This window comes from Monopterus albus, unplaced genomic scaffold (assembly GCF_001952655.1).
Source record: "Monopterus albus unplaced genomic scaffold, M_albus_1.0 scaffold8.1, whole genome shotgun sequence".
Lineage (NCBI taxonomy): Eukaryota > Metazoa > Chordata > Actinopteri > Synbranchiformes > Synbranchidae > Monopterus > Monopterus albus.
The window spans coordinates 1,855,512-1,876,961 of NW_018127888.1; the positions used below are offsets into that span (position 1 = coordinate 1,855,512).

Below are 21,450 nucleotides of genomic sequence, written 5' to 3' on the forward strand. Positions count from 1 at the left end.
GGAATTATTTCCTTAAACTTGGTAACAGCATTGCCAGATAGACATCTGCATTGTCAGAATTGTTTCCCACATAGAGTATAATCAATTAATGTAAATTACAAAGTTATTAGAAAATGGTCAGCCGGAAGAGGGTTATGGGGAACAACTTAAAACAGTGAGTGGGTTTATTTAGTTTGAGAGAAGCCAACTGAGTCTAATAATGAACAGAATGCATTGTTGAGGCTGTCATTGTCGGCATCTACATGAATATTAAAGTCGCCTACTATGATTATTTTATCTGTACTAAGCACTAAATCAGACAGAAAGTCTGAGAATTCACTTAAAAACTCTGAATAAGGAGCAGGTGGACGGTATACAATAACAAACAGAACAGGCTTTTGAGTTTTCCAGTTTGGGTGTGAGAGACTCAGGGTGAGACTTTCAAATGAGTTATAACTATGTTTAGGTCTTGGGTTGATTAATAGGCTTGAGTCAAAGATCGCTGCCACACCTCCACCTCGGCCTGTGTTTCGAGGGATGTGACAGTTACTGTGACTAGGTGGAGTGGATTCATTTAGGCTGGCATATTCTTCCTGCTGTAACCATGTTTCAGTAAGACACAATAAGTCAATGTGATGTTCACTTATCAAATCATTCACTAACAGAGATTTAGATGAGAGAGATCTGATATTTAATAGTCCACATTTGATTGTCCTATTACTTTCTACTATAAGAGGAGTCATCTTAATTTTAATTAGGTTCTTATGAATAACTCCTCTGGAGTTGATTCTTGATTTATATAATTTAGGTGGGCGGGGGGCAGACACAGTCTCTATGGGGTACTGGGAGCGTTGGGTGGGTAGCAGCTGCAAGGAGACAGCAGAGAGGCGTGTAAGACTGCGACCCTGCATCCTGGACTCAACTCTGGGTTGTCATAATTTAGGTTGTAAAACAAACTCGTCCAGATTTCTAGATAAGAGAGCCGCACCACCCAAAGTGGGATGGATGCCGTCTCTGCTAATCAGAACAGGTTTTCCCCAAAATGTTTTCCAGTTGTCTATGAGGCCTGACTTGTTAACTTATTAACGTCACAGTGACCAGACTTCCTCAATCAAGTGTGAGTTTCCTGTTATATGTACAAGAAGCCACACACCCCATCTGACATTTTCAACTTCTAACTTCACCGACAAGAAAGAGGAAGGAACAAGTGCGTCCTGTGTTTAAGTGCAGCATTTAAAGAAGCAAGCAGAAACATTGCTGTTCTCTACCGGGAGACATATCTGGCATGATGGACCCACAGCTGGGTTATGCTGTAGCCTTTGGCTGCATTTTGGTTCTGGGTCTGCCTCTCAATGCTGTGTCACTGTGGATTCTGTTACGCCGCCACAACCTCAAATCCCCCAGTGCTGTCTTCATGATCAACCTGGCCATCTCAGACCTGCTGCTCGTCATCTCCTTGCCCATGAGGGTCTATTTTTATGCCACAGGCACCTGGCCAATGAGCAGAATGGCATGCCGTTCGATCACAATGCTCTTTCGCGACAACATCCGCTCCAGCTGCATCTTCATTACATTCATCAGTGTGGACCGGCTGCTGGCTGTGGTTTACCCTCTGAGGTCACGGCATCTTCGCACCTCATCGAATGCCTGGAGAGCTGCTGCTCTTATTTGGCTGTTTTTGTTGCTGTTGCACATCCCAGAATTTGTGGACTCTGCAAGAGACTTAAACAACTACACTCAGTCAACCTGCTTTGAATTTCTTCCGCGTCGTCCTAGATCAGCAATGCAATATTTTCAGGCTGTGTTAGTGTTCACCATGCTGGCAGTCAACATTGTGTCCACTGCTCTGGTGTCTTGGACTCTACACAAACATGTGACAGACTCTGCAAGGGTCAACAAGAAGATGAATGTCATGCTGATTTTTGTCATGAACTTGGTTATGTTCACCATATGTTTCTTGCCTTTGTCAATTGGTTTACTCATGACTTCAGCACCTTCACACCTGACACCTTTGATATGTCTTACTACTGTGAACTGTTGTCTGGATCCACTGTTGTATTACTTTTCCTTAGATGCCTTCTGGAAGAAACCAGAGCATGTGGATCTTGCAAGAGAACAATAGACATAGGACATATGGTGTTCCTATTTTCATGAGATGGTACCAGATTTCCCATGTGTCATTCAGATTTTTCTTTTTTTTCAGCCAATAGGTTTTTTGGATGTGGATTCAACCTTTGGTTCCGAGTTTGACTGTATTATGAGTTTTATCAAGAAGTGAAATGTTTGTGTAACTTGCTGATATAGGGATGTAGAACGGAAGTGTATAACTGTTACTTTCTTGCCAAAAGTTAGAAAAGACAAATAGCACTCTCATGCCAGTACATTTAATATAAAGTTACAGTCAGGAGATGGTTATCTAGCTCAGCTCAGATTGTAAATATAGGGAAATAGCTAGTCTGGCTCTGATAGAAGGTACAAAAATACATAAAATGGCTAAGAACAGTCTCATAACCCCTTAAAACAGCCTGTTTTTACACTTTAGTTTCTATATCAATAATAAATTTGGCAACAAAGTGAATTAGTGTGTTTCCCAAAACGTTTACATCTTGAAACTAACTAGATCGTCTGCCATTTTGTGGCTGAATCTTGTTATAACTTGCCTTCATTTGGAACTGAACTTTGAAATGTAAGATGTATGTTTATGTGTGAAACACCAAGCTGGTTTTCAGGCAATTAAGAAAGGACCCTAAAGGTTTTGAGTGAAAAACAGGACCGACCTTTTTAGCACCCTCCTTCTGCTTTTGTGTTTTTTATTTTGTATATTAACATTATTTGACTCCCTTCTGTTCTCTGAATGTTATAAATCATTTGATGTGAGTTGGCCTTTTGTCTTTTCTGAATGTCTCAGCTTTGCAGCCAGCAGATCTCGAATCCTAAGCCCCACCAGATGGAAGGGCGTCAGTATAAGCCTACAGCAGACTCTAAGGCTCTAGATTACTTCATCTGCAGATCTGAAATGACCTAAAAGTGATCACTGCTAATGCAATTAGATACTGAGGGTTGGCAAAATAACCTCTCTCTGACAGGTTTTCCCTATATCAACCTAATAGTAGACATTACCATGTCAAATGAGGCAAACGGTAGAACACAGGATGAACGTTATCTGTTCGAGATCTGACCACATAAACATTAAGACAAAATTCAGAAATAATAAACCCTCATACCTGATGAGGCAGAGAGGAAAGCTGTGATGCAAGAGCTAGATAAAGATGATGACATTGGAACCAAGTGCACCATTACACTGGCTTGTGCAAGAAAAAAGAAAAGCTTAATATGTTTGATTTGGTTAGTCTTGTTCTTTGACGATGAGAAACAAGTGACATGATTTCACTGGGTCTGAGGTTTTAGTATTAAATTAAATAAAGCATTAACACATGCTACATTTTGTCACTACTTTATTCACAGACATATTTCATTTGCAGACGAAATATACAGATTAAAATTGGCTTTGTTTAACTACCATATCATATAATATGCTCCCTTTCAGTAGTACTAACTTTAGTCCAGTCTCTGACTCTGGACTAAGGCTTTAAACATTGTTTTACAAAACAATCTAACAATGCCGCTTTTCTTTTATAGATAAACACATGCAAGGGAAAGCAAAGACATTATTGTAAAATGATTCACAAATACAGCGATGAAGCTCGGTAAAAGAGAAAAGCTGATGATAAATGAGAGCATCAGAAATAAACAGGTCTTCACTCTTTTTAATTAACAAACAATGAAGTCTAATGCCCAGTGTAACCGTCTTTAAGCTCAACTGTGAAATGATGCTTCTTGAGAAGAAAGTGAAAAGCAGAAAGGGGAGGAAGGAAACAACTGGCAGGCAAGAGGATTAAGCAAGCAGCTAGTCATCAGCAGTTACATGTTTACATTACAAAGACCATGAGAAAAATGAATGATTATTTAAATCTACAAGGCTTCATGCTCTGCCCAGATGAATGTGTTAGTAGAAGTAACACAATGTCACTAACTAAGCTCAAGAGCAGGGGGAAAAACAAAACCACAGTCACCTTGACAACACATGGAGACAGTGATCTCACCCAACAACAGTAACCAATAACACAGATCCCTAATGAGACACAGGAAAAGTCTTGAAATTATAATTCATTGTTGGCTTAAGAACTTTGCTACAAGGAAAATCCTATGATAGAACCTAGATAGCTTAGTATTGCATCACACTCCAGGAAAAAAACAAACCTACAGGAAAGAGAATGAATAGGCAGGTAGTGAAATTATTAAAAACAAATCTTCTTTGTGAAATTGTAAAAAAAAAAAAATCCACTTCTTTTACAAAGAACATCAAACCAACATCACAGGTAAAGTGCAACTCAGACGTGATCAGATCCACAAGAGGGTGCTACAGTGGCTGAGGAAGTGACAGGAGATGTGCTTTTTTTGTAGGTGGTGGGACGACACAAACTACCATCGTGTTTACGCTTCATTGCAGATAATCGTCTCCACCACAAAAGTATTTTCCAAATGACGGATATGGTTGCAGTCACTGGCCTCGCGCTTGCTGATGCCTGTGAAGGAAACAGGATGAGATGCAGCGAGGGGATGAGCAATGTGACTTTGGTTGGTGCATACCAAGCTTCAGATCTAATCACAACAGTTTAAAATAGCAAAGCTCTTTCTGTCCCTGAAACAAAAACACAGACTGTACTGCCATCTATCAGGTGAATAACACTCTTTTTTTTTAAAAATACTTTTTTCAACTAATCCCAACTTACGTCTGTGGGTGACACGGCGTTTCAGGCGGTAGGTATCCTTCCCGTTGCACAGACGAGAGATGAAGGGTCCCAGCTGATGTATATTGTGCACTTTGCCAGTCACCATCATCTCCTCATGGATGATGTAGGTCTGAGGCAAGTATGTTCCCTTCTGCGAGACACAGCAAGGTACATTTACCAAAACAACAAGCTCACTGGGATCAGGTTTTCCAACATTAAAGGACTAGATAAATTAAAAACAGAACGGCCAGAATGACTGATGCAACATGGTGGCAGGTGTGACACATCCCAGAAGCCCCAGTGCCGCATTGCTTACGATATGTTCCTTCCAGTTTGGCTTGATCACAAACTTCTCTATAAATGTCTATCAAATGTGCAATGCCCTCATCTATTCACTGACCCCATCGCTGCTGTTGCTCTCGTCCGTGTTTATTTATAACTAGTCTGTGAGGGGCCACAACTGAATGGTGATCACAGGCAATAAAACACATTAACTCCGATCTGACAACAGTCACATGGTCAGAGAATGAAAATGAATTGAATGAAAAACCACATATGGAAGTGGCTCAGATGTGATTTGAAAAAATCCAATTTGGTTTGTTCACACTTTTGTGAAATGGTCAGAGCTGAGTCCCCTTAGAGAGGGGAAAAATGGGATTTGAGTCACTTCAGCAAGTGATGTGTATGTAGCTACTGTGACGGGGGCCAAGCAGCAACCTCTGAGGCTGAGAAATGAAGTCAACGAGGAAGTCCCAAAACCTGCAGTTCCTCGAATGGCCACTTGAGGCTGACTCCAAAAAGGTCAAAAGTCAATCTCCACAGACTGCCCTCAGAAATAAACATGCTTATAGCCTGGTACGAAAAACAGTTTTGGTCTTCATAGCTAATTTCCCCTTCCATGACAATTGTATGGGCGGTGAATTTTTATATAACTCACTTGTTTAAATTACATTGAGTTTTTATATACAGTCAGTGGTCATCACACTATATGAGCTAAAACGATCGATTGTCATGCCTGACGCCCATTTTCGGTAACAACACCTGACAATTGCCGGGCAGGGCTATTATCGAGCTAAAATCGTGTAGTCTGAACCCGAGCATAACACTGCAGCTATGCTACCTTGACATTGATGAGAAGCTCCCACAGGTTCCGTGGCGGCATCACAATGGTGGTGTTGAGCTCAATAACATAGCACTTATCCAGAGCAATGTCATGGTAGGCGGTCAGTCCCTGGAAAATAAACACATTATTAAACACAAACTCCAGAAACCAGTGTTCTGTTTCTTTTTTAATCTTATGTTTCAGTTCTACTGGCAGTGTCTAATGCAGTTGGATAATACCTCAGGAAGTATGAAATTAATTGCCAAAGGTGGTCCCTAATCCTACTGACTTTTTCTCTACCATCCTCATCAGGTAAAAATGTCAATTTGTCCAGTGTTTTGTGACTGAACACTGTGCCTGAAAAGCAAACAAAATTCCTGACATTATGCTCATCAGCAAATGTCACCATGTGTACACATTAAACTAAAATAGTGAACATGGTAACTGCTTAACATCAGCCAGTGTGTGAGCACATCGGCGTGCTGACATTAGCGTAAAGCACCACAGAACATAAAGTGCCTAGATGTCAAATGTGTGTGTTTTTGTCCTCACCCTGTGGAAGTCGTGGATTATATCAGCAGGGTCGCTGCCTCCAAAGTGAGGCACGGGCACAGTGATCTTCTCATAGTTGTCAGCCAAGTATATGCCGACATTTTCCTCCAGCTCCTGACGCCCACGAAGGGGGGCATACACAGAGTCTTCATAAAGCACCCGGCAGTGGAACAGGTTTTCCTCTGGCATCTGCACACACATGCACTTAGATCAACACACCAGCTGCAACACTTGGAAATCTGTGGCAAGAGTATCCTTATTAATCAGAAGTAATAGAGGAGTAAGGACATCAAGTACGGAGCAATTTGAGGCGTATATTTGCATGTCTTACATGAGGTATAAAGTAGTAGCGGTACACATAGATGGAGGCAAGGACCAAACCAGCCATGAAGACAACCAGCCCAAATGTCAGGCAGCACAGGCCGTTGAGGGGAGACTTCTTGGGCCGCAGCGGCAAGACCAGCTCCTCCTCATCCTGGAATACACACACACACAGAGCTTGTGTATTAACACTTCAACAAGACACAGAAAAGCATGTGCAGGCAGCTTCAATCCAACTTTCAGCTTACTCAGCTTCACTATGATGAGCATCTGAAATGACCTGAATTAACTAACTGCTAAAATAGAATCTCACATAAATGTCAATTCTGCATTTTAAGCAGGAATTAGTAGCACTGAGCCCGGCTAGAGGAAGGCATGACAGGGCGTTTGGTAATGAAAACTTCATTGAGATGGTGAGTAATCTTCCCAGACGCCTCCAGTCTCGCAGCCCATCTGCCAGCGCCACGCGCCCAACCTGTGCTGGCAGGGTAGCACTACACACAGATAGTAGCCACTCACTGTGTGCATCCATTTACAGTAATGACTAACAGAGAGTAGCTGCCTACTGTAGCTGTACTGAGGAGTGCTTGTGGCAGGTGAAATTATCTTGTGAAAAGCCGGCTCTGTGAAAAAAACAATAAAAAGCTGGTATTCATAGCTGGAGCTAGGGAGGGAAAGAACAATAGTGTGCTTGGGAAATGGCTCATAAAAGATACTTCAAAGCAAAATAATGACAGTACTCTGTGAACATGTTCAATCGTTTCATAAGAAAAATGACACAAAAAGCTTGAAAGCAATGCTTTTGTTTCACAGTTTTTGTGTTATATCTTGAGCATTTTGGATGGGTTTTGAGGCTAATATTAGGATGTTCCAGTTCTGTGTACTGTTCTTTGTACAAGCATTTGGAGACAGAGGGTGCACAGGGACAAGGCGACAACTGTGCGTGTAAGAATACACAGTTCTGTGAGACTCAGTTCTTTGTGTTCTCCCACCCCACTGAGAGAGATAGAGGCTCTTTCACACCGACTGAGAGCGTGACACACCATGAGGCCTGTCCATCTCCTGTGTGGTACTGTTGGATGAACAGGTTTCCAAGTCACACAACTACTTCAGCTCTTGCCTTCTGCAGTTTTCACGCTATATGCATGACTCATGTCCTGTCTACTGTATACTCCAATATAGTTCATCACCCTCGGGGCTCGACTATGTATCATTGATCAGGGTTGAAGCGATGCTGGGATGCTGCTACAGCAAAGTTGAGGACTCCACTGCTCTGCCTCCTTTAGAGCTGTGAACAATAATCTTGCATGTACTGCAAACCAAAGCACCCCATCTGCCATTTTGTCAGTCAGTGCTTGTGCATTTCTTCTATTCTAACATTACCTTTTTTTAACATCTGGGTAGTTGCTCACTTAAATCTGCATTGCCGAAAAAAGCGTCCTAGGCTGTCAATTATGAAGCTAAATCCAATACAAAGTCTTTATATTGTTCTATTGCCTTGTGTTTGCAATCCTCAAAACAAAGAGCATGCATTTGCATATTGTGGTAACTCGCATGAAGGCTGAAATAAGCGCACTGGCGCAGCCGAAACCGAAACATCACAGCAATGACATGTTTTGTTTCTAACCTAATGGCGATAGATGCCAAAAAACATCCTGCCGTTCATGGCTGTGCAGGTGCAGGATCAGGATCAGGATCAGGATCAGGATCAAGCTGCCTTGTGGAGCACCGCACGCATCACATTACATAGGTAAAATGAGGACGACAAGAGAAATAACAATAAATAACAATTATTCACCATCCGGTGAGGAATGAGAATCTCGGTCTTGTCGCCATCACTCTCCTTTTCCACTTTCTGTCCCGCGACAGACTGGAAGCTGATCTTCACCATGGCTCGGTGTCACTGCTCGTCTGCTGCGGCAGGAGTCTTCGCTCTTCGTGTTAAACGATGGCTGGACACCTCCCCTCACCTCGTCGACAATCCGCCCTCTTCTCACAGCTGAGCTGCTTCTCTAGCTGGTTTTGTCTTTATCTACCGGAAGTATGCTTTTTTTGTATTAGGGGGAAAAAGGACCAGTCCGCTGTTTTCTGTTCACAGCAGTGTAAAGGATCCAACTCCCTTCAGAAAACACACCAAGCTTATTGTATCAACTCATGCAGATACAATTGCACATACACCTAATTTACCATCACTTGTTAACGAAAACATAAACACATATTTATTGACAATGTCTTAAGCAGCTATATATTTTTAATTATACTAAGTTTCTGCTAATAAAACCCACTTTGCCCATTAATCAATAAAAACTGTTTGCATCATTTTAACAAATTGGATGATTTTCTTCCAAATAGAGGTGAGGTCAAAGGACTGTGCTAGAACACGTCACTGCAATATTAGTAGCTTATATAATAAATGGTAGCTGCCACTAGTAGCAAGTGGCAGGAACGGGCTTCCATACACTTTGCAGTAACACTAAGCTGAAACTGCACTTGGCTATGTTGTGTTGACGTGGTGGTTGTGTTGTTTTAATATGTACTTAAGTACAATTACTACAGCTTTGAGTTATTTGTACTACCATTTGTGCCTAATAGGCATATTTAATGGCCTATAGGTTATTCCAGAAATATTGTACTGTTTAGTCCACTACCTTTATCTGTCAGTAACTAGTCAATGTACAGATTTCAAGTTTTCATACATAGAATATCAGACATTATAGTGTTGCATTGCGTTAGAATAAATGTTTCCCAACAAAAAAAGCAATATGTAAATATACTGAAAACATAAAAATAACATACTTTCACAAGTTGAATAGTTTTATTAATATCTACAGGATATTTGTTAAGGAATCTAAGATTAGTCTCAGATACATTTGGGTTGCCAGGTTGTGGAAAATCCATTTAGGAGGCATATTCTGCTTTGTAAAGAGCCAATCTGCATAATGTACTTTTACTTCTGACACTTGTTCATCATGCTAACAGTAAGTACTGTGTGAACACATGCCTTTCACTTGAATGGGGTATACTTACACCGTGGTAGTGTCATGTACTGATAAAAAGGGCCCACCTTAATATATCAAGATGCACCATCCAGTATTAACAGACATTTGCCAGATGAGGTGCAAATTCTGTTCTGGAAGAAAACAACCACAGATTTATTTTATTCCAAATGTTTATTTTTTGTTTTTCCTTTATTTGGATTGTAGGGCCCAGGCCTTTGACACTTTTGAAAGCACTCACACACTATGCTGAAACTGCAGTCAAAGTCAGCATACAGCCATACAGTGTTCAATTTGACATTTCAATGCTGTTACTGTAAATACTCTGGGAGGTTAATTCCAGTACAACATCTTTAGTACAGCATCATGCACAGCCAGGGCGAGGAACATGCATGTTCAATGTGCATGGAGAAACTGTGGACTGCCCCAGTGCTGCTGCTGTCAGCACTGATTTGGTTTCTTATTTGCCTGTCTGAATGTACTGTATAGACATATCATTACTTGGACTGTTTCATTCACTGCAAATTAACAAATCTGTGGTGTGATCAGCTTTACCTAGCACAAAGAAGACAACATGGCACAAAGAGCACTGCTACCCACAACGCTTTCCACTCATACTGTACTGGAATCAACAACCCCCTGAAAAGCACGGCTCAAACACAGGAAGAGGGGAAGTAAGGATGACGCGCTGAGCTGCCATCGTCCTGATGATCTCACTGCTGCAGCACACAGCACTCCTCGTTCACCAGCCAGGTGGTGAGAATGAGGGGAAGAATGAAGTTAATGAAACTGAGGAGGGAAATATCCTCTCTTGGACATCAGTTAGCTGATGATCGCTCAGCACTTCACAAAGTGCACAAACACATAGGTTTTCATGTTCCAGTTAATGCTCTCCAAATCTCCTCTCCCCCCCCTTTTCACTGTCCAACACCCCTGCACATTTCAGCAGTCAGAGATATGTAAAATGAAGTTGTAGAATAAAAAGAGGATTAACAAATCCAGAGCTAATACAATGACATTCCTCTGCTGTACAAATTGTTAATATCCTACATGTTAGCTAAATGTCAGCTGGCCCTTTAAGTTATGTACAAAGGAAGCCACCAGCAACCATTTCAGCAGTAAAATGAAATGCAAAAACACTGTTTGTTTGTTTTTCATGGTTAGAAAGCGATCTGATTACAATTAACCAAAAATGTGATGTTTAAGGTAATATGCCATGCGTCAAGGTTAAACAAAACTCTACAAAGCAACAAAAAGGCATATGTACATGTCCACCCTGTCCCAAGAACAATAAAGAGACCCAGCTCTCAGGCTTTACCAAACTCATACCGTACATCTTTCCTCATGTGCTTCAAGTGCTGTGTCGTAACAAAGCACACAGGCGGTAAATGGTTCTGGGTGATGTCCCCACAAACTGCAAACATGAACCAATGCTTCTTTATCAGATAAAGGCATAGATACAAACTGTAGCAGTTGCTGTGATGCACGTGCACGTCCGAGTCTGTGGCACTGAAAAGGGGAACCAGACTGGGCAGGCCATCACAGAGCTGGCGCCAGGTACAGCCACGGATCTGTCACATTTCAAGGCATGCAACAAACACACCAATGTTCAACTTGCTCGTACCATTTCCATCACGTTTTAGTTCTTGCGGTATGTGTATGCATATCTTTCATAATACATATAAGTGTGTAAACGTGTCTATATTTGTTCCTTGCTGTGTGGTGTGTCTATCAGGAAGTCTGGCTTACTTTAAAAGCACGAACATTTTCTCTCACTATGTTTGATGGACTGCTTTGTGATTATAATATACTTTACATGTCTCTGTGTGCAAGAAAGCAGCAACATCTATTATTTTCTCTTATTTCTTTCAAATGTTAAAGATTGAAAAATAAAACAAAAAAAATCTAATGTTCACTGTGGTGCAGAGGAGCTGGGGACTTCCTGATGAGCTGATACTGGTATGTTTGTTTTTTCTTGTTAGTTTTTCCCACTTGTACCTCAGTTGTTGTTCAGCAACCAGAACAGCAGCTGCTGATGAGTTCGTTAAGCAGATGTTGTCCAGACATGGTCCTGGTGGCTCCCACCTCTGCACCTTCCTCAGGCCTCCTGAGGGGCAGGCCTCTTGAGGTCCCTGATCTGTTTGACCAGGTAAGTCTTTTCATCATTGAACTGTTCATCCTCTGTTCTGTCATTCTGGAACTTGCTGGAGTTTGGTATGGTTCTTAAGCAGGATGTCCAGGATGGGCTGCGTCTTGTTGGGGTTGGCCACAAACACCTGGTAATGGAGGAAGAGGACAAGGATGTTGATACACATTTATGAAGACACTCTGTGTTGATATACATGTCTCTTGATACTACTTTCTTTGATACCACTCTAAGGGTGTTTGCCCACTAGGCACATGTTTTCAATGTTTTACAATCGTGGCAGCTGCTTTTAGTAACACAATATTTGAGTGTGTCATGTTAAGATTACTTTAACTTTTCATATAACTGCAGAAACATTTACTGGACATTAGTCAATTTTCCTGGACAGTTTTTGTCTGTTACTAGTCCTCATATATTTTTCTCTGTTAGCAGAAAACTGGGTGCATTACACTGTGCTCTTAATTTTCCTTTACCTCCAAGTGCTTTATTGTATCTTACTACAATGTGATTTTTACCTTAAAAACATGGAAAGCCTCAAACTGGATGTTGCGGCTCTTGTCCCGTAGCAGGTTCATCATTAGTTTGAGATTCTCTGGCTTGCTGATATATTTTGTCATTATGGTGAAATTGTGCCGGTCAAGAAGCAACTCCCCCAGTAACTAGGAGCGAAAAACAGGAAGCAATATCAGTTTGCATGTAATTCTGAAGACAGTTGTACATTTACCAAATTGATCTCTTAAAACCCTGCGGAATAATCTCCTTTAAGCACATGAATGTGAAATATAATACATTTCTTAACTGATTATCAGTTAATATATAACCCTGTGTTACTCTTTGTTTACAATCATTAATGATGATTAATAACAAACTAAAAAAATATTTAGCAGTTGCCTCCATTTAACCAGTGTGTTAAAATAACTGTCACACCACATGAATGTCATAACAGGCTTCAAACTTGGCTACAAATTTGTGCCAGTGATCAAAGCATAAGTGAGTAAAACACTATTAAAAGGGCTTTAAAAAGATGAGTTGTTTTTGGTCCCACCACTAGATGGCTGTCACAATAAAGTGGTGGAAACCGAATGGTTCAGAGAAACCTAACACTGAGAGCCCACTTTTAAAATAGCTCTCTGAATAGACTTGTGCCACTACATGAGACCTGTTTACTGGTGTGACCCAGAGTCCTTACCTTGAGGGACTGCCTTTTGGTCACGTAGTTTTCTGAGTGGAGTAATTTCTCATATTCACTAAAGAACTGGAGAGAGAGCGAGAGAAAGAGGTCGTGACAGAAAGAAGAAAAAAAAAAAAGAGAAGTGGACGGGGGCGAGAGAGTGTTATCTAAATGCGACAAGCAGTGATTTTCACAACTGCATCTGTGAATTATATCAAAACACAATGACAGGAAAATGAAAGATTCTCTCTCATAGGCTGACAGCTACTTTGTGTTCACAGGCTGCAAATTATGTCCCAAATGGCTGGTTCGATGCCGTCAGGCAAGAGGCTGCCAGCCTGCCAAACACTCAGACTATAGTCTTAATTTACATGGAACTGGTCAAAAGAAAATGATTTAGCTCCTCTGAAGTTCTGGAAGCAGCAGCATTAAGCATGGGCTTACTTTGTCGTAATGTTGCTCCAAAAACTCTGCGCTCAGTAGCTTGTGTCTTGTGAGGAGGTCCTGGGAACAGAAAAACAAAGAAATAAATTCAGAGCTAATGGTTATTGACTTTGCCTGGTCCCATTTGTGTCCTTTGTGGACAATGTAGATACCTCATGCATGTGAAAATAATCTTTAGAATTGACTGCGATGACTATTGCATTATCAGCAGTAATTGCAGCCAAAGCTACAAATTTGCTGTTTGAGCTGTTGAATTAGTTATGTTTCAAATTATACAATGTAAACAAAACACTAATTAAATACAAGTAAGAAATGTAGATGCTGAAGACAGAAGTCATGAAACCATAAAAAGCATCTGTGCTGCTTTTGACATATTATAATCACTTACAGCTTGTGACTCAGATTTGATCTTCTCACAAAAGTGAGCAAACCAATTTGGAGTTTTTCCAAATCAGATCCAGGCAACTTCCATATGTGGCATTATACTCAATCTCTGACCTTGCAAAAACAAATCATGTGGGCATTTTAAGCGTCTGAAGAATTTGCACGATTTGACTGTTACACAAATTACGTCGTCGTTATTTGTGGCTCAATTTCAGTTAAATCTGGGTAAGCGTGGCAGTTTAAGAGCTCAGCGGCGTTCACACACAGCCTAAATGAACCATCAACACAGAAAGACTGGATCTGACAAAAAAAAATCTGAATTGAATATTAAAGCCTGTAATGTGAATTCAGCCTTAACTACTTTTGAAATTATCCTTCTGCATTTTTGTTTGCAAAAGAGCCATCAGCTTGAAAATGTAAAGTGTCACAGATGTTTCAGAGCATTACTCAAAATAAATTTTGCTGAGCTGAACAAGAGAGCTGACTTACTTTGAAAGTGGCAAATGCGTCTGAGGCAATGTCGAATGTGGACATCTCCACATATCTGAAGAAGTCGTAGAACTGCTCTGACCACAGTGTGATTTTGGCCAGTGGTTCATGTCTGATGCACTCCCTCAACATGATACCGCAGTTTAGGGCAATCTCTGGAGACTCATACCTGCACAGAAGAGCAACACAGCACAAGAGTATGTTGATCTGCTGAGAGCAAAGGCTGGGAAACTGAAATCAGAGGCCATAATCATGATATACATCACCAGTTGTGATAATTGTAAAAGAAATCTGCTCCACCCACGACTACTTCTCCCTGCTCTACTACGATCTGCTACGCTCCACCACGCTCTGCCCAGCTCTTCAGCTACAGTCACAAGTAACGACACGGTTTAAAATTTGCTGCATAAAGTGGTCATGACATGTGATGTGATCTTCACCAAAGTCACTAGTGTCAACAAACTCAATATTTCTAAGCTGATAAAACACAAACAGTCATGATCTTTCATGTCTTTATTGAAGACAAAACTTCAGGCATGTTGCAATGCTGTTTTTAGAAAGCAATGGCTCCCTCTGTGGTGTCCTGCCATGGACAGCATGCCTGTTCAATATTTTGCATATGGCTGAGTCATGAACAGAGATGTTAACCAACTCAAACGAATCCTTCAGGTCTTTAGCTGTTACTCTAGGGTTCTTTTTTACCTCACTGTGCATTCTGCATTATGCCTGGACCAAGCTCAGCTGCTTATTAAATATATATAAGCAAAAAGTGGTGACTCCACTGAACAGAGATCAAATCTACTGCGCACTTTTCAAAAAGGGAAGTCTGCACTAATCACAATGGGAGTTTCTGCATATGGCACAGGTCCTCTCAAACACTGCTTTGTTACAGACTTTTAAATGGCATCCCTCAGGCTTTACTGAACAAACACAAAGGATGACATACACCAAAAGTTGTGTCGATGTTGTGAACGCATGGAATCGTTAACTATAGGTACTCGAGTTAAATGCTAGCATTGGTAGAGCATGGTTTCTGCACATTTCTAGGCATGATAGAGATTTTAAAAAAAAATGAACACTCATTATCTTTATCAGTTCTTTTGTTTGCATTCATGAAACTTAGATCATAAGAGGAAGAGAGGCAGACAACAGTTCTACTAAAACTCAGTGTTGCTTCATGGGCAGCCTTTTTTCATCCTTCTTCTTCACACAGCAGACCCTTTAAAAACATTTTCTCTCATTTCCCTTTATATTAGGAAGTTACTGGGTCTAAATGAAGAATCTAAATGATCAGTGGGGAACATGATAACACTCTGGTGTGTATGTGTGTGTTTCCTTACCCTTTAAGCAACATAAAAAGGATATTCTGCTGGGTGCAGAGGTACTCCACCGTGGGTGTTCGGGTGCCAATCTGACGCCGCAGGATATTATTGAAGATCTGAGCCACATCCTTCTTACCCTGGTGACAAAAAGAATACATAAGTAAAGGCTTGATAAAGCAGAAATGTATATTATGACGGAGAGTACAACAAACTACATGTTTTACAACACATTTCCAAACTGACAATGCAAGCAGGAGCTAGATCAGGGTGGAAAGCCAAAATGCAGCTCTAAGCATAAGGTATGGTGATTTTAGATGATGCGTCTGAGAAATGTGTACATTTTGTTTCATTTCTACGCTGCTACAATGAAACATGCCTGTCACTTTAAGGAGAAGAAAGACGCTGGCTATCCTTTCAAGATAATGACAAGGATATTGACAAACAGCTACAAAAACAAAAAGCTAAAATTAATAGAAACATTTTTGTCATGTACATCTTTTTTTTTTTTGTTACCATTCTTTACCAGCTTTTCCTCATGAACATGGAGGGAGGACGAGACAGAGTAAAAGAGGAAGAGAGAGATCACACAACAGTGAGTCATGCTGTGTTGGGGTGAGTCAAGGAAGCCTGCAGCAGTCGTTACCACACAGCACCAGTTTGACATACTGCATAGAGACATGAGCTTGCCCACATATCAACAAGGCAGATCTGTTATGACTAGCCTCAGTGCCTGAGCGTACATTTTTTAAAGACATATGCAACCTTTTGTCATATTAACAATTCATCTAAACACAAAGTCTCACCTCAAAGTCAATGAGCTGTAGGTCTGCTATGAGGGTGCTGAGCAACCCGCTGTTGTAGAGCTCCTGGGCTAACTGAGCTACTGCCTCTGTCTGGGGCTCTTTCTCATTAGTTCCATACAGGATCTCCTTCATGGCCACCAGGCTCTTTGACACCTCCTCTGCAGCCTGAATACAAGTACATACATTTCAAGTAACATAGACAACTTGTAGTTACATTGACAAAGAAAATAATGGCTCCCGTTGACATTTCAGGGATGATGTATTCCTCATGTGAAAGTGAAGAACAAGTGTGTCATGTTGACTCTACCTTCTCCGCCTTTTTGTCTGAAATGTCATGCTTCTCAAGCACTGTCATGTTATCCTTAAGGTTCTTGACGATGTCCGCCGGCGACTTGTGGGACTTGCCAAAGGGGAAAGGCATGGCGAGAAGTTACCACGAGCAACCAGGCAGCGGACTGTCCACCTGAGGAACGACACCTGAAACTGATCAGATCCCTGATAACATGGAGAAGCCTATAGTAATGCTTTTGCACTGCATATTGTCTTTCCAAATGATATCTTGTAGTGATAACAATGTTTATATGGTTAAAGAAAAGTACAGAAATACACACAAGTAGGTGTTCTAGCAGGCAAAGGAGGAGATTATAGATATATATTTTGTGACTCTCAGATTATTCAAAAGTCCTATTAATGCAGGCAAAACTATGATATCACGCATATCTGGATAAAGGATGACAAACAGATTTTAGGAGCTGTAACGGTAGAAACAGGACAACACATACATCTCTACAGTGCAGAGCTTCAACATAGAATCGCAGGTTTAAGTTTATACCAGTCTCATGTGAGGCTGGGTGACACATCAGGTCAGGATGCATTATGTTTAGTGTATTAGACAATATTATCTATTAAAGCATCACCCTCTTTTCTCACTGAAACACTCCCCCATTTGCAGAAACAGTGAGAGAAGTAATTAACTCTAGCTGGAACTCTCACAGTTCCAGTTAATGGAAGTTTGATATTAAAATAAACTAAATATTTATGCTGCTGTGTCTGTATGCTGTGAAATCATGTTTATAAAACCTACTGAAGTGAAAGCTGATAAGCCAGTGAATACAATACTGGTTTCACTCATTTGTTCACAAATACATACACTGTGCCTTTTCAGAAGTGTATTTTTCTGTAATAGAGTATATGATTGTGAATTATTCTGTGACTTCTACCTTTAGTGTAGAGCATTAAAAATAACTTCAGACCTATAGAGCAAGCAAGCAGGTAGTGCTGTTTGAGCCAGTCTCCAAAAAGTGTTTTGTTGGTGGGCCAAGTCTCATTTCAACAACTTAAGTCCACTCTGCACACCTAGTGAAACTGTGGGTGTGGTCATCAGGGGCAAAGGCAGATAAAGAAAAGCAAAAATAGCTTCTACAGTAAAACAAACTACAGAGGCAGCTAGCCCTGATGTCAAACTGTGAGTTCAGCCCTGATGAAGAAGCCATTGCCAATTTTTTAAATTCCATTAGACGTAAATGTTGGAAAAAAAACATGTGCTCTCATTTGCCTTTATGTTAGGAAGTTACTAATGTGTTAACATGTGCAAGAATCTAAATGATCAATGGGGAACATGATAAATGATAGACGCGACCTTTCACTCAGCAGTAGTACAATTGTGTGGATCTTCTGGTCACTAGTTTAACATCATACACTGAGCTGGATTTGAACCCAGGTCTCGTCAGGAACAGACCCTGACAAATGTTTCTTGCCAAAACACACTGGTCTTTACATTAAAGTTGCTCAAAACACTGGGAGTGTTGCTGGACTTTTTGTTTTCTGATCTTTTGGTCACTGTCAATTATTAACCATGCAGTGTTTACTTTGACGAAGCCTCAGACCTTTATATGACTCCCTGTGAATTAGTCTGTGATTTCACTCCCTGTATAGTGACTAAGATATTTAAGTGAACACATTACTAAATATATAGTACTCTCTCAGGTAACTAATTTAGATCAGTAATCGCAACCTTTGAGTCACCTCTCTATACAACCTGAACCACGCTACAACGACCACAGCAAAGGCATGGCCGAGTGCAACTGACAGATGTGCTACTTAACAAGGAGCCTTATCTACTCAGTTCTCTGACCTATCCAAACATTTTAATTACACTACACAGCAAAAGCCAAAGATTTATGGGAAACCAGAAGTAAGCTGAGAGAGCCTGGGCTATCACAGAGCATTTAAGACAACCTAAACGTGCTTCTGTGCAATGACAGATGAGTAATAAAAGAAAGGTGATGTAAAAGCACAACCAAAATTCATATTATTGGATTTTAGACCTTTTAAGACTTTAAGGAATGGTGGAAACCCTGTCTCAAGTAAAAATATGTTTTCACTAAGAATGCTGCCCTTTGAGACATCCTTTCCAGCATGATAATATGGATTTCCAGAACACACCAACACTAGTCATTCGGTTTAGAGGCTACATATCAGTCTAACAGTATGATACCAACCTGTATTCCTGCTAGGATCCTCTAAACTCTGAACAAAAACCCTGGAGCAGTTGCACTTCTCCTCCTATGTCTGGGCAGGGAGAGTCCACATTTAGAAAAGCAACGCTGAGGCCAGGAATACGAACCAAGCAGCGGTGAAGTGGGAGGCGCAGTCCACCTTTCATAAATGATTTGTGACCGAAACGCTTTAAGCTGTGCTTGTTCCCATCTTTATCAATCTAGAAACGCCTCCACTTCGCCAGGTGGCTAAACCAGTCTTTTGCACAGACTAATGCTCATTAATGTAGCTAGCAGGCTGCAGAACCGCCTCGCTACTCTTGACCGCTTCCGATAATAGTGACGCAGATAGGAAGGCAACACATATGGCAGCTAATATCAGCTGGTCACCTCTGACTCACAATTACACCGTTACTAATCAGGTATGGTGTGCTGGAGTAATGTCAGGCCAACAAACGTCAGAGGTGCTGTGGGCCTGTCTTTCCACAAACTGGCCTTACAAACCTCTGCCGACTCTTCCAAAGGGAATCACCGTCATGTTAGGCAGAACAAAGTTTACATATCCAGGATTACAACAGGCTCAAATATACTTAACGCCAACCACAAGAAACCAAACAAAGCAGCTCCCACCATCAGATGCTCTGCTATCATCTCACAGCAAGCTAATGCAAGTACATAAGTTAGCCATTTGGCTAACTTATGTACAGGGGTCGCAAATCGATTTCGGCTACACAAAACGTTAATATTAAAAAGTTAAACACGCATAATTTAATAAACAAGCTGCAAACCTATGACCAGTAGCTGGCTAGCATGAACCTGACAGCGAGCACCGCCCATCTTATCCATGCCTGGTTTGTGATGGTGCGAAGCGTGCCAACTTTGCGCAATGCTAATAAAATGGATGTTAGTTGCTCCGAATAATTCTGTATTTATAGCAAATGCAAGACGACTTTTAGTCACAGTCACAATAATATATCTGATTCAGCTTACTCTTTGCTGGAAAGCGGTTCCTAACCAAACGTGGCCTATAAGGTTAATGTATTTTTCAACGACTATGTACCACACAGCAGTGCCAGTTAACTTACTTTTGGCTTGCTTGCGAAAAGTGTATTTGTGGGTGTTGTTGTCGACACACAGAAGGCCTAATAGTTACAAATCTTATTAGACTTCTCTAGCTTCATTTAAAATTGCTAGGGGTACAAGAACTAAGTTGTTGATAGCCCATTTTGCGACGTAACATTGGTAATGCTAACTAGCTAACTTAGCATAACGTAAGCCAGGCCTGGCAGCGGATAGTATCGAGTTCATACCTGGCGTTAGTAGATCATCAACAGCAGGCTAGCTGCAGCTAAAACGTTTCGACTCACAGAGAGCTCTCCAACAAGCTAACGTTAGCAGATATAGCTAACTTGACAGCAGTCGTTTTACCTAAAGAAGCCTTAAGTTATGCTACAATGACTGCAAATATGTAGCTGTTCATAACAGGATGTAGTTACTACCTTGTAAAAGGCGCTTTCACTAGCGACCCCCGATTTATCAGTGACAGCAAAAGGCAATTCAGGCGCTCCTTGGAACAAAAACTCCTTTGTTTTCCTTGTTCGTAGCCTTTGTTAATTGCACTGCCCGTGTCCTAGTTCTTTCTCTCAGCCCAAATGCTTACGCTTGAAACGGAGCTGTTGTAACTGCAGCGGCATGTAGCGCCTCCTCTGGCCGTCTCGTGTCATTGTATCAGCGGTGACGGCAGGTGACCGCAGGAGGGCGCGCTCACTCCATTTACAGCTGACATTTACAACGTGATGTCTCCAGTTATCTTATTTATCTGATTTATCTACTTGTCTTGAGTTATCTGATGGGGTAGACTGGGGGCTATACAGACAGCATACGAGCAGCACTACCGTAGGACCTACAAGGTAAGTTTGCAGTTTAGCCTATGTACAGGCTAAGTCATTTCATAATTCAATGCCTCGGATAAAAATTCCCTATTGTAGGCGCATTCCTTAATGGGTCCATAACAATGACCTTTTGTGACCTGTAACACATTACTGTTTATTCGTTTTAGTCTCTCTCACACACAAACAGGACCTTTTATCCTCATAGTACCAAGATATGACTTGGTGAAACTTTGAGAAAATTGTAAATGAATAATTGTAATTATAACACACAAGAAGCTGTTTACGATGCTGACTGTAGGCTACAGAGCCTATATATACCACACCTGTGGGAGACGTCGATCTGTTTCTACTGCAGTGTTTTACTCAGTTATGAACTAGGTGGATTTAATTCATTACCCAGGTACTATCCATTACACTTGTCTAAGACGCCGGTCACCTGCCGGAGCCTCAGCATCCTCCTCCTCCTCGGCCGGACAGTCCACCCTAACTGGAGGTTATTACTCTCGTCATGCTCATTAGGATTGGATGAATATAGTCTTTGTTCAGCTCCGGTTCCCA

At 41.1% G+C, this 21,450-nt stretch overlaps 4 protein-coding genes across 5 annotated transcripts in view; 2 read left to right on the forward strand and 2 right to left on the reverse strand.

Moving 5' to 3' along the window:
- The first annotated feature begins 1,075 nt into the window (after positions 1-1,075).
- On the forward strand, positions 1,076-3,259 carry LOC109951930 (lysophosphatidic acid receptor 6-like). Its single transcript, XM_020586703.1, has one exon. It carries the CDS (start codon positions 1,265-1,267, stop codon positions 2,099-2,101), a length of 837 nt encoding a protein of 278 aa, XP_020442359.1. The 5' UTR covers positions 1,076-1,264; the 3' UTR covers positions 2,102-3,259.
- Positions 3,260-3,417: 158 nt separating this feature from the next.
- Positions 3,418-8,794, reverse strand: itm2ca (integral membrane protein 2Ca). The gene is made up of 6 exons (XM_020586716.1): positions 8,546-8,794; positions 6,758-6,901; positions 6,427-6,615; positions 5,893-6,003; positions 4,773-4,923; positions 3,418-4,565 (listed from the first exon to the last, which is right to left on the reverse strand). Exons 1-6 carry the CDS (start codon positions 8,636-8,638, stop codon positions 4,474-4,476), a joined length of 780 nt encoding a protein of 259 aa, XP_020442372.1. The 5' UTR covers positions 8,639-8,794; the 3' UTR covers positions 3,418-4,473.
- A 3,044-nt stretch (positions 8,795-11,838) lies between these two features.
- Positions 11,839-16,923, reverse strand: cab39 (calcium binding protein 39). Its single transcript, XM_020586683.1, has 8 exons — positions 16,810-16,923; positions 16,503-16,667; positions 15,718-15,836; positions 14,378-14,546; positions 13,505-13,564; positions 13,079-13,144; positions 12,405-12,548; positions 11,839-12,019 (listed from the first exon to the last, which is right to left on the reverse strand). Exons 1-8 carry the CDS (start codon positions 16,921-16,923, stop codon positions 11,933-11,935), a joined length of 924 nt encoding a protein of 307 aa, XP_020442339.1. The 3' UTR covers positions 11,839-11,932.
- A 3,879-nt stretch (positions 16,924-20,802) lies between these two features.
- Positions 20,803-21,450, forward strand: part of her8.2 (hairy-related 8.2) — a 3,108-nt gene continuing 2,460 nt past the window's right edge. Inside the window, exon 1 of one of the 2 annotated variants that reach the window (XM_020586747.1) lies at positions 20,803-20,910. The gene's annotated coding sequence lies outside the window, so the exon portion shown is untranslated. The remainder of the gene's footprint in view (positions 20,911-21,450) is intronic. The other variant, XM_020586740.1, reaches the window with a different exon arrangement.